The following is an 11837-nucleotide window of genomic DNA, read 5'->3' as shown; positions in this document are numbered from 1 at the left end:
TCTGAAATCTATTCCTAAGACACCTCACGTGCTCATTTGTATGTGTTTCGTTACATTTTTCATTTATATTTTTTTACTTTTCAAGATTATTCTGTGACTTTGGGTGATAGCTTTCTCTTGGATCACAATCGATCCCTTTCTACGTTTCTTCCACTGTGTTTTATTTGGTTCTGTTTATTTGGTTCTACTCATAAACAAACAAACAAAAAAGTCTAACGATTTTTTTTTTAAAGCTTGGGGATTTACGGAGATCAGAACACGTTTAGTTAAATGCACTATGGCTGCTCCTACGTGCATTTTGAATGAGGCTTGTAGTGATATTTGCGTATAACAGAAGCACCGCCTCCCTCCCATTGGACAATGTGTACGTGAGGGCGTGGCAAGGAAAGATGAGAGTTGAAAATCCATGCCCTTACTGGGAAGACATGGAGCGCTATGGATACAGCCTACACGAGAGCAGTAGGTATCTCTACTAAAGACACACATATTTCTCCTGTTTGTAAACAAACAATTTGAGAGACTAAGAGGAAAGAAAGGGTGGCCCGGTTGAGGATGGAGTGTGCATTTGACGCACAGAATCTGATCTCCATTTCTTTGAGGAAAATCCAAAGCTCCAGGACGCAGCGAGGAGGCATCAAGCTCCACAAGAACTTACTGGTAACATACGTTCTGAGAAACGCCAGGCAGTTTTACATGAGCAAAAACCTGTCGCAGACGCAGAGGACGCCTCCGTACGAGGGTGTAACGGCGGTGTGTGAAAGGCAAGAATACCTCGAATTGACTGGGAGCTTCACGGAGTTGACTGATGACTTCTACTGCAACTTTACTGGGGTTGAGTCGGACACTTGGCACTGCGGAGCGCACCAGTCCAACAGCCAGCCTGCGGAGGTGGCGCACCAAGACGCATCTGCCTGCGCAATGGTTTCACTAAGTGACTCTGACCTCATGGAAGCATGTTGGAACTGTGCAGACAAATCTTCCTGGGAGTTACCTATCCCAAACACACAAGCCAACCAAAAGACCGTCCTGGACTTGGACACTCATGTGGTGACGACTGTCACTAACGGATACTTCCACTCAGACTGTTGCGCGCAGCCAAAACAGCCGCAGGGCGCGCAGTGCTACACTAAAAAGCGAAAAATTGACACAAGTTATTACATTGTTGATCCAGAGTTTTATTTGCCAGACTTTGGGCCGGTGCCGTGTAAAAGGATGAGGACTGATGATGACACACATTCAGACTCGGAACAGTTGGACAGCACCAACATCTCCAACCTGATCTCGGTGCTGGGTTCAGGTGGACTATCTGAGTTTGTGAGTTGGCAACAGACGGACCTTGAGCAAATATTCGGCGCTCAAACAATTAGTTTAAAACACACGCTATTAACTGGCAGTGGTTGGACCAGAGCAATTGAAGCATTTTGATTTGTATGAGTGTATTTTCTTTGTATCGTTATATTTCTTTGCTTTCAAATAAACCATGACACGACTGCAATTCTCACTCTCTTCTCTGTTCTAGTAGAAGGTTACTGAAACGTGTCTCCATGGAACAACCATATCAGTTTCTGATAACTTTGCACATTGACTGTTCTCGTGCCAATTGATATCCTTTCTGCACATACTATAACATTAAGTGTACGTTCTTGTGATTTGTCTGGGGTACTCGAGTCTGTCTTTGGTTTGTATTTCCTGGGGAAATGAGTTGACGCTGTTTCTCCTGGAAGATGTTGGACGAGCGCCATCATGTGGCCAGTAAAGATCTGTACAGAACCATGCACCAGCTCAACGCAGAATATCATTCTGTAATGTATTATTTATATCAGGGCCTGCTTTGATAAATCAATAAAAATAACAGAAAAACAAAACAAAACATTACACGGATGTTTTTATTGTTTGTGTTTTAAAAGGCACATCTTCAGCACATGATGAATCTGTCTGCACCAGTAGCTGTTTATCTAAAATAAGTCAGCTTATATTAGATAAATCATGTTACTTCAATGGTGACCTTGTTTTATTAATATCAGCCATTTATTATTAGGTTTGTCATCAATTTATAATGATTGGGAATTTAAACAAGGACTTTATTTAAGCAAAACATTTAGGACTATCAATGTTCACGAGTCATTAGATTCCTTTAACATAAATAAAATATATAATGAAGTAGCCATAATGAAAGGCCTTTATGCTAGGCGGTCATTTTTTCCTGCAGTCTATAGTGAACCAAACTTTATTAAAAAGGGGGAAAAAAGAGACTAAAAGAAAGAGAAAGAAAGTGGTGTTAGAGAAGAGGTCTCACCTGTCTTGTCTCGGTGGGACCGATGGGGGGCGGACAGCTGATAACACACGGTGTGCCTGTCCTTGAAACATGACAACCCGAGGGTTTCCTATCTATATTCCCGGGACAGTCAAAGCCTTCAGGGCGTCTTTCTGACAAGATGTTGGGGTTTTTTGTCAGAGCCGCGGTGAGTTGATTGGTTTACAAGTGTTTTAAATGGCTAACAAGGTATGTTTTGTGTTTACGGCGGCATCAAAACAGTGAAGAGGGTGGGGCGGCACATGAAAACATTGGGACAATAATAGGTCAAAGCGAAATTAACCAGTGTGCTATTTGTACTGTTGGATTGCGCGTAATTCGCAATAGTTTGACGTGATTTTAATGCTGTTGTAGCGGCTCCTCAATGCGGCATTTTGCGTCATGTTAGCTTAATGTAGCCGCTAGCATTTCTAAGTTAGCTAAGAGCGCATGCTGTAAAGGACATTGAAGACAGGAGTATATTTACATGTTTTGTTCCCTCAGGCCTTCGTAGTTATTATTATCCACGCTTTTCTGAATGTTTTCTGATGGTAAATAGTGACAAAACAGTCTCAACAGTTCCAGGCATGTTGGACATATTTGTTTTATTTTGACATTACAAACCGGAAGTTATGTGTTGTAATCCCGTTAACTTTACAGAGGAGATATCTAATTAATTAGATCTCTGGTGCCAATTAGTGTGTTTTTACAGTCAATCAATTAGGGTAATATTAAAATATGACACAAACCTCTTTATTATCAGATTATTGTGCAATTAAATCAGTGAATCAGTGGAAAGCTCATACATAAAAACCAACTTGAACAAGAGGTCACAGATAGAGTTGGTGCTTTCATGTATGTTTGTTTTAGCTACCATTTCAAAAGTTCAGCTGTGTCAACCTTCTATTTATATGCTGGCAAGGGACCCCTGTAGCTCCAAACAAATACTGTAAGTGCTTCATTGAGTTGCTTTGGGTTCAGTTTTCATGGACTAAATCATCTCACAGCAAAGTATGTGCCTTTGTAAATAATTCAATATGCTGTTCACAGCTCAGAGTCCAGTTCTTATTTCAGCTCATTTTCTTCCATCATTCACTATTCCAGTCTTTAATTGCACACACTTAACAGTGTGTGCAATTAACACCTGAGATCTGCGGGGCCTGTCATAGTCTTTCTGGTTTAACTAGATTACCAGAAGATCATATATCAGCAGTCGGTAACTCTTGGATGAGGCGAGATGTCTATGTTAGTATATTCAAATACTGTACAAAAACATTTGGTGTTGTATTTCCTTTCCTTACTATTGTGTGTTTGTAACCTATACCAAAGGGATGAAATTTTTATTTGTCTTCTATAGCTGCGGCCAGGCATTGCGAGTCCATGTTGGTTGCTCAGGCCAGTGACACAGATTCCAGAGAGGTCCTTTGTGCATCAGGAGGGTTTGCCAAAGCTACCTGTGCCACCCCTGAAGCAAACATGTGAGCGCTACCTGGCCACTCTTGAACCCATCGTCAGTGAGGAAGAGCTGGAACACACCCGGCAGCTGGTGCAGGAGTTCCTCAAAGGTGGAGTGGGAGAAAGACTGCAGAAAGGACTGGAGAGACGGGCTCGAAAGACAGAAAACTGGGTAGATATTTGACTGTGTTTAATATTTTTTCAGGAAAGTAAATCATTTCTGATAGAGGCAAACTTTGAGTCTTGATTAAATAAACCATAAATCATTCGCTGCTTAGTCTCGATCAAGGTCCTTTCTAATTGCATGAATTAAGAAAGACTTTTGATTTAGCTGCAGTCGTTTAGGGAAGCAGATATCTACATATTCTAATGTTTATTTAAGATAATATATTCTCATCTGTTATCATGGTTTGTCTAACTCCTTGTGTTTTTGTAGTTGTCAGAGTGGTGGATGCAATCCGCATATCTAGATTGCCGAATGCCACTGGCAGTTTACACCAGCCCTGGAGTAGTCCTTCCCCGCATGCACTTTCAAGATCGGCAAGGGCAGATGAGGTGTGAAACCAGAGAAACTCTGCAAAACTAGTCACAATGTCTAAACTATTTTACTTACCAATCTCAGAAGTCATATAAAAGAAGAATCAGTTCTTCTGATGTATGCACATGTAGATTTCCTGGCAGAAAGCAACATGAGTTATAAACTTTAACTATGAATTCTGAATATGAGCTAGAGTTTCCAGCTGACCTCTTTCAGAGTCTATCCTCTACACGTTGGCTATTTAAAGCTCTTCTGCTGTTCATACCATTGCTCAGCCACTTTTAACTACTGTGACACATGGAATATGCAGTGGCTGTAGTGGCCCCATGGAGACTTAATGTGGTTTAGAATTATAACAATGACTATTTAGATGTGTAAGATATATTTCACGGCGAAGCAACTGTGTGGGTTTCAGGAATACAGTTGTTATATTTTCTCATCTAAAATGACATTTCCTTGTCTCTATAATCAGTTTATAACCGAACTGAATCATGTTTGTGCTTCTCCTCAATCAACATCATCTTTAAAGTATTTATTTACAAGAAACATTGATTTTGTCGCGTGCATGTAAGTAATCTGGATGTGTTTTCTGCAGGTTTGCTGCCAAACTGATTGCAGGGGTTTTAGATTTTAAAAGAATGGTGGACTCGTGAGTTTTCTTGAAGTTTCACATTGTACTTTTATGATCCAATCTAGATTTTGTTTCCAGACCTTCATACCTTTTTTTTTTGGCATACTTTTTTGTAGTGAAACTCTGCCTGTACAGTATTTGAGTGGGAAGCCATTGTGTATGGACCAGTATTACCAGATCCTGTCCACCTGTCGTGTTCCTGGACCCAAAAGAGACACTGTTGTACATTATACCATTGGGAAAACATCGCCCACTCACATCACTGTGGTCCACAATTTTCAGGTAAAAAATGGGACATGTGGCCATTTCTTTTCGTACTTCAACCAGACATTAAAAAAAACGATCTCTTTGTATAAGAATTTTAAAGTGGTGAAAAATTACCAGCTGCTTCTAGAAGAACCTGTCCTTTCTCCCCTAGTTTTTTGTCATGGATGTGTACAACAGCGATGGCACCCTGCTGACGGTGGATCAGATTTACATGCAGCTGGAAAAGATCTGGAATTCTTCTTTGCAGACCAATAAGGAGCCGATTGGTATCCTTACATCACAGCACCGCAACACCTGGGGAAAAGCTTATAACAATCTGATAAAAGGTGAGCGGAGGAGAGAGAGAAAAAAAACCCCAACAAATTGGCTAGATTTTATTTTCTGGTTTGAATGCAGAGAAAAAATATTTAACCTTACAGTTATTATTATTTGTCCTTAGATAAGATAAATAAGGAGTCAGTCCGCGCCATCCAGAAAAGCATCTTTACAGTCTGTTTGGACGCTCCAATGCTTCGGGTCTCAGACGAGATGTATCAGAGCCGCGTGGCTGCCCAGATGCTACATGGAGGAGGAGCGCGCTGGAACAGCGGTAACCGCTGGTTCGATAAGACCTTACAGGTCAGTTAGACAGAGGTACCTTAATGTTTAAAATAATGAGCAGGACTCAACTGGTTGAGAGTTTGAATGTTCTTGCAAATCATCCTCAGTTCATTGTCGGTGAAGACGGTACATGTGGACTGGTGTATGAACATGCCCCTGCTGAGGGTCCACCCATTGTGTTTCTCATCGATTACGTTGTTAAATGCATGTAAGTTTCCTGGAGTTCGGTGGCTGCTTTCCCTTTTTGTAAATTAATCAATAAAACAAAGTGTTTCTCTTTTGTTTCAACAGGCAGAGGACTGAAATAATTCGCTCTCCTATGGTTCCCTTGTCCATGCCACAGAAGCTGAGGTTCAACATCACACCTGAGATTAAGAGAGATATCGAGAAAGCCAAACAAAATATGAACATGTGAGTATTTTCTTTTAAAATGGATTTTATTTTTGTTTAGTTATCACTCCAGTTCTCTCCTCATTGGGGTCCTCTTCACCAAGGACTGCCCCTGCTCTGACTGCATGGGTGTTGCTGTGGGGGCTGTCTCTGTCTGGTGGGTCGGGATCCAGCGCTGCAGCCTTACAGTTGTGGTGTTGGTCCTCTCTGCCCGGACCTGGGTGGCCCCCATGGTGATGGCCAGGGTGGTCTTGGTTGGGGGTAGCCCTTTGTGTAGAAGCTCCCTGAGAATATCGTTTCCTTATCTGGTGCACATCTGGTACACATGTACCTGGCCATTCATCTTCTTTTAACTATTACAGGGTAAATAGGGCATGGGTGAGGGTGGTTGTGGGTGGGTAAAAGGGGATGTGTATGTGTGTCTATTTTGATGTAAATTGTTTTATAATGTAAAGCACTTTGTATTGTTTTTAAGCACGAAAAGTGCTATACAAATAAAGTTTGATTTGATTTGATTAAAATACTGCAGTTATTAGTTTGCTGTCTCACATTGTAATTTGTCTGAAGCCCTCTTCTTGTTGTTTTGTGTTGTTAGAATGGTACAGGACTTGGATGTAAAGGTGCTTATGTTTCCTCACTTTGGAAAAAATGTGCCAAAGCAACACAAGCTAAGTCCAGATGGTTTTGTGCAAATGGCCCTTCAGCTTGCCTACTTCAGGTAAGAATTCCCCTACAAAAGTGCTAAAATTATTCTACAAATATTTAGTAAGTGTGGTGTCTCTACTGTGCTCTGTTTGTTGATTCTAGGATGTATAACATGTGCTGCTCTACTTGTGAGAGTGCATCGCTCAGAATGTTTAAATATGGACGAACAGATGCAATCCGTTCAACAACTGTAGACTCGCTTAGGTTCGTCCAGGCGATGGAAGACCCGGCGAAGCAGGTACTGATGAACCACTGCATAAGAAATATGGTATCAACAAGTGTGGTGCTTTACTGAGCCTTTGTTCTGTTTTCCCAACAGAACAAAGAGAGAGTGGCGCTGCTGCAGAAGGCTGTCCAGACACATAAGGAGAACACATACAATGTGAGGGTTACGATTTTCTGCAAATGTGTTTTCCTTTAAAGAATATATGATCAGTCTCCTGTCTGTGTGTTTAAACTCTTGTTTTTATTTATTTATTTTTTTTGTAGGCGATTCATGGCCAGGCTATAGACAGACACCTGCTTGGGCTGAAGATGCAGAGCATCACGGACCTGACCTCTATGCCTAAGATATTTATGGATACTTCTTATGCAGTAGCTCACCACTTTAATCTCTCCACCAGCCAAGTACATGAGCATCTGATACAACAGCCATTTATATCACTGAACAAATAATTGTTTGTCAACACACTTATTTACTCTCTCCTGTGTCGGTGTTTAGGTTGGTTCCAAGACAGACTGTGTGATGTGCTTTGGTCCGATGGTTCCAGATGGCTACGGAGTGTGCTACAATCCCATGGATGAGCACATCAATGTTGCCATCACGGCTTTTAACAGCTGCGAAGAGACGAATGCTGCCAACTTTGCCCAGAATGTAGAGGATGCACTGCTGGACATGAGAGCTCTCCTGGATGACACAGCCACGGCCGAACGGTGATCCCACTCAGGAGCCTGGCAGGGTGGTTGTGTGTGAGAGCTGAAACTGAGTCAGGGTGTTGCCAGAACTGTTGGCAGGATGCCACACTGGCAGAGACGCACAACGTTTAAAGGGGAGGGGAAACCAAAGGGTTTGTAGCAATTATCTAAAAGTGACTGTGAATGCACTGCCTATCAGAGAAAAAAAAGTCTATATGGTGGAAATTAAATATTTTATAACATGAAAATGATTTGTAATCGTATAACTACTTGTTCCTTTGTCTATACTTAAGCTGCTCGTAATGGAGCTTCCTCTTGACTTAAGAGATTTCGAGTGTCTTTGTTTCTTTAGGATTTATTTTAGGTTATTACAATAAGCACAGGTAGGTTTGATGAAGAAATCCAATGTAGAAGGATAAGTTAATTGCTCTTAGAAAACTTGATGTTTGTAAACTAGAGAAATGTTGTACATGTAAATCCAAACCTGCTCCAAATATTTCATATTTATTGTCAGAGATGCACAAAGTAATATTCAGCTTTAAAGGTCCCTTTGGAATGTAGGTAGTCGCCATGAAATTCAACTTCAGCCATGTTTCCAGTAGAGTGCCACTGGAACAGCTGCTGCCCGTGAAATACGTTGGTCTTTAAGACATCGATGTCCCGGATCTAAACAGGAAACACAAGAATAATGCAGCATTTATTACACTTAAACATACCTCATCGGAGCAAGGTGTGTTGCAAAGCATGACCGCACCATAATGTAAGTAGACTGGGAGTTGGTGGCGTTGAATACTAAGCCTATGTGCAGCGCTTTGATTCTGATCTTCACTGAGGGAGGGGCATTGATGAGCACTCTGCAGGTGTGGGTAATGTTTGACGTTACTGGATTTTCAAAGATGCCACTGGGAGCAAACATCTGAATGTCGCAATCTGCAGGGCAAATATTACAAACATTTCATCTTAGGTTAATAAAACGGCACAGGTAGCAATATAATGCTAAACCTCTGTGAAATTAGAAATGCAGATTTAGTTAAGCCATCTTCATTCACTGTATGGAGGTGTGCAACAAAAAGGAGCAATGCCACAAAAAGCTTTATTTTATAATCCTGTCCCAACAGAATTAATGGCCGAGCAAACAATGCTGTCTTACCCTGATGGTGGCTCCTTTTCACATTCTTCTGTGAACTGTAGGTAAACATCACCCCGTTGCCAGGTGTGAACACATTTTGACGCACAAGCAGGACATTGGTTCTTGTGGTCAGTTCACTGCCTGTTAACTGCGAACATTTCCTCACGAAAGCCAGACGGTCAAAAAATGCAACATACTCCTCTGTAAGAACACACAGTAAAGAACTTTTTTTTTTTTTTTTTTTTTTGCTGCAGCAGTGTTAGAAAACACTTATGTCAGTGTAAAACATACTTTTTCTGCAGTTCAAAGAGCTTGATAGCACTTTAATGTGGATGACCTCATCAAGGGGTCGGCCTATGGAGACTGTGCAGCGGGTGGCTACATCTGTCAGATCCACCGTGCCTGACTCTTCTAAGAGTAGCTGTCCACATGCACCTAAAAAAAGGCTAAGTACTGTTATAATCATGCTCTGCATTTAGCTCTTAATGAGCTATTTATAAGTAATTGAGGGTACCAACTGGATTTAGGTGTTGGAGTGGTTGTGGTGGTCTGAGGAATGGTGGTAGCTTCTGTTGGACTTGGATGAAGAAGGTCCATGCGGCGCTGTGGTGGATCGGTATGGATCAGAGTGGGAGATGGAAGAGGTCTCTCTGTTGGACTAACTTTCACAGTTGCAGTGGTGGTGTCAGAGGCCACATCTCCACAGCTGCTCACGTAGCAGCCCTGGATAGTGATTGGTTTGGGCATGTGCATGCAAAACAGGGGGCTGAGAGGCTCTGAATTAGAGGGGCCCATGCAGGACACAGCTCTGGACTGGATGCCATATCCACAGGGTACTGAACACTGAGGAAGGACACGGCATGGGAGGTTAAAGAAGATGGGTCACAATGTCATCCACCTCATGCAGAAACAGACATTGACATAATAATAAAGCATTAAATAGCATTCAAGAGGAAAATGGAATAGAATAGAAGATCAAAAGTAGTTAGACTTCAATCATGCTATGTCTCTGCAACATAACTGAAAATAATAGATCTGCAAATTCACTTTTTTTAAAAAAAAAAACAAAAAACTATTCCTTTAGAATTTGCTCTAATCATTCATTCCTATGAAATGTACCTGGCTCCACGGCTTCACCTCCCACCTAAAGGTGCAGACTTGCACCAGGCAGGGAACTGTGGTGGCTGGTTTAACAGCTGCATGGCAGCTCTCCTCCGGCACAACACTTTCCCTGCCGTGGATAAATTGGACACAAGTCACATTCCTCTGAGCTACACCCAGGTCACAGGACATGGAGCAGGGTGATGTCCCGAATACTTTCCACCTGGACAAGAGGCGTTGGTGGTGAGATGATTTTTTTTTTAACTTAGCAAAAATGTATCTTAAACGTGTTTTTTGTGTGATTTACTTTGCAGGGCAGTTGTGAGTATTACAAGAAACCACTGCTGTGGGTTTTGGAAAGTCACTGCAGGCAGAATCATCCAGCACTTCCTCCGCCCCCTCTGCTTCCCCAGCACAGTATAACACTCTGTTGGCTACCCCTCCTCCACATTTTACACTGCACACTCCTTGCTTAGAGCGCCACCTGGTTGTTATAAAAGAAAGAAAAAACTGTAACTTGAAAGAACCATTTTTGAAAACAGCACGGGCTCTCTCTAAACGGATACACCATGTCCGACACACTATGCTGTAGAAATGATGCAATAACTACACAAATGCTGCATCTTTCATGCATGTTAGATATGATATCTCACATAGGAGGACATGGAGAAGTTCCACATATCTCTGTATAAGGATCAGGTTTAGTAGAAGCATCACAGTTAAAGTCAGGCACTCCCAGTCTCGTCTGGTGGGCCACACAAGAAAACCACACCTCCAGTGTCCCTGCAATGCAATACACATTAGGCTTTAAAGTACTGTGCACATAAGGAGAAAGTCTTGTTTCTGAAGTAAGGATGAGCATTTGTCTCTAAACTTACCGTTTCCACAAGTCTTTGAACACTGGCTGATAACGGGGCTCCACACATATACAGGAGTCTGTCTGGAGCGTGGGAACAAACCAGTCTTTAAAATGGGCAGTTCCTGTCAGGGGACACAGTGTTAAGGTGTGCTTCTGGCTTTTTTTAAATAACTAAGATTTTATTTAAGTTTGCTTTACCTCCCGCTTTGATTCCCAACCAATGGGACAGACGTCTACAACACATGCTACAGAATCAGGTGGTTTGATCTGCTTTGAACAAAAGCTTTCATCAACATCAACATCATGGCCGTCTTCATGCCGCAGACATGACACGACACGCTTCGCTTCTCCTGGCCCACACACTGCAGAACAGTCTCCTGGCTCAGATACCTGCCACCTGTACATGCATAAAAGAGGGTTTTCATATGAAACACCATCTGAGGCAGCAGAATAAATGCTTCATATTGTGTGATCATAGGAGCACATGCACTGAGGATAAATACCAGGGTATTTAGTAATTTAAAAAAAAACTGCAGCCTACGTTATACCTAGCAGGACAGTGTTGCAGGTTGCACTTTTCAGAGGTGTGTGGAGTAGCTTCAGCTGAGCATTCAGAATCTGGAACCTGTATCACATCTGATTCCTTTCTTTGAACACAACGTACAGGACGCACTCGCGCTCCCCCCGCCACAGGAGGCACTACAAGCCCCAAACTTTCCTGCTTCCCACCTGCAAAACGATAAATTATTCATGTGTGCTCATTTGGGCTGTGTGTGCCAGTGTGAAAAGGGAGAAAAAAAAAGTTGAGTGTGAACCTAACCTGGGGGGACAGGATGAGAGCTGACAGACTGTGTGTATTGGTGTGGTTGGAGGAGGTGTTTTACAATAGTGTTCCTTCAAATGATTCTTAGTATTTTCATCTATACAGGTATACACATGCTTCTGCACACCTGA

At 42.1% G+C, this 11837-nt stretch overlaps 3 protein-coding genes across 3 annotated transcripts in view; 2 read left to right on the top strand and 1 right to left on the bottom strand.

Annotated features, from left to right (window-relative positions):
• The first annotated feature begins 434 nt into the window (after positions 1 to 434).
• On the top strand, positions 435 to 1777 carry LOC306763932 (immediate early response gene 5-like protein). The gene has a single exon (XM_079250897.1). The coding sequence runs from the start codon at positions 553 to 555 to the stop codon at positions 1423 to 1425; it is 873 nt and encodes a 290-aa protein (XP_079107023.1). The 5' UTR covers positions 435 to 552; the 3' UTR covers positions 1426 to 1777.
• Positions 1778 to 2319: 542 nt separating this feature from the next.
• Positions 2320 to 8045, top strand: LOC306764802 (carnitine O-acetyltransferase). The gene is made up of 14 exons (XM_079252063.1): positions 2320 to 2462; positions 3651 to 3920; positions 4185 to 4303; positions 4882 to 4935; positions 5034 to 5199; positions 5336 to 5510; positions 5624 to 5802; positions 5892 to 5992; positions 6076 to 6195; positions 6770 to 6892; positions 6982 to 7117; positions 7199 to 7261; positions 7369 to 7506; positions 7601 to 8045. Exons 1-14 carry the CDS (start codon positions 2436 to 2438, stop codon positions 7814 to 7816), a joined length of 1887 nt encoding a protein of 628 aa, XP_079108189.1. The 5' UTR covers positions 2320 to 2435; the 3' UTR covers positions 7817 to 8045.
• Positions 8046 to 8304: 259 nt separating this feature from the next.
• The window catches only part of adamts13 (ADAM metallopeptidase with thrombospondin type 1 motif, 13), a gene marked incomplete at both ends in the record, with an annotated part of 8515 nt that continues 4982 nt past the window's right edge, over positions 8305 to 11837 (bottom strand). The window contains 13 exon segments of the mRNA XM_079251704.1: positions 8305 to 8460; positions 8549 to 8724; positions 8945 to 9124; positions 9215 to 9358; positions 9442 to 9766; positions 10043 to 10247; positions 10332 to 10508; positions 10678 to 10807; positions 10903 to 11005; positions 11082 to 11280; positions 11432 to 11559; positions 11561 to 11612; positions 11704 to 11777. Of these exon segments, the coding sequence (XP_079107830.1) occupies positions 8305 to 8460; positions 8549 to 8724; positions 8945 to 9124; positions 9215 to 9358; positions 9442 to 9766; positions 10043 to 10247; positions 10332 to 10508; positions 10678 to 10807; positions 10903 to 11005; positions 11082 to 11280; positions 11432 to 11559; positions 11561 to 11612; positions 11704 to 11777 (2049 nt within the window).

This window comes from Telmatherina bonti (assembly GCF_933228915.1).
Source record: "Telmatherina bonti genome assembly, chromosome: 13".
Taxonomy (NCBI): Eukaryota; Metazoa; Chordata; class Actinopteri; order Atheriniformes; family Telmatherinidae; genus Telmatherina; species Telmatherina bonti.
The sequence above is the reverse complement of the archived record's forward strand: the minus strand, read 5'-3'. Positions and strand labels throughout refer to the sequence as shown.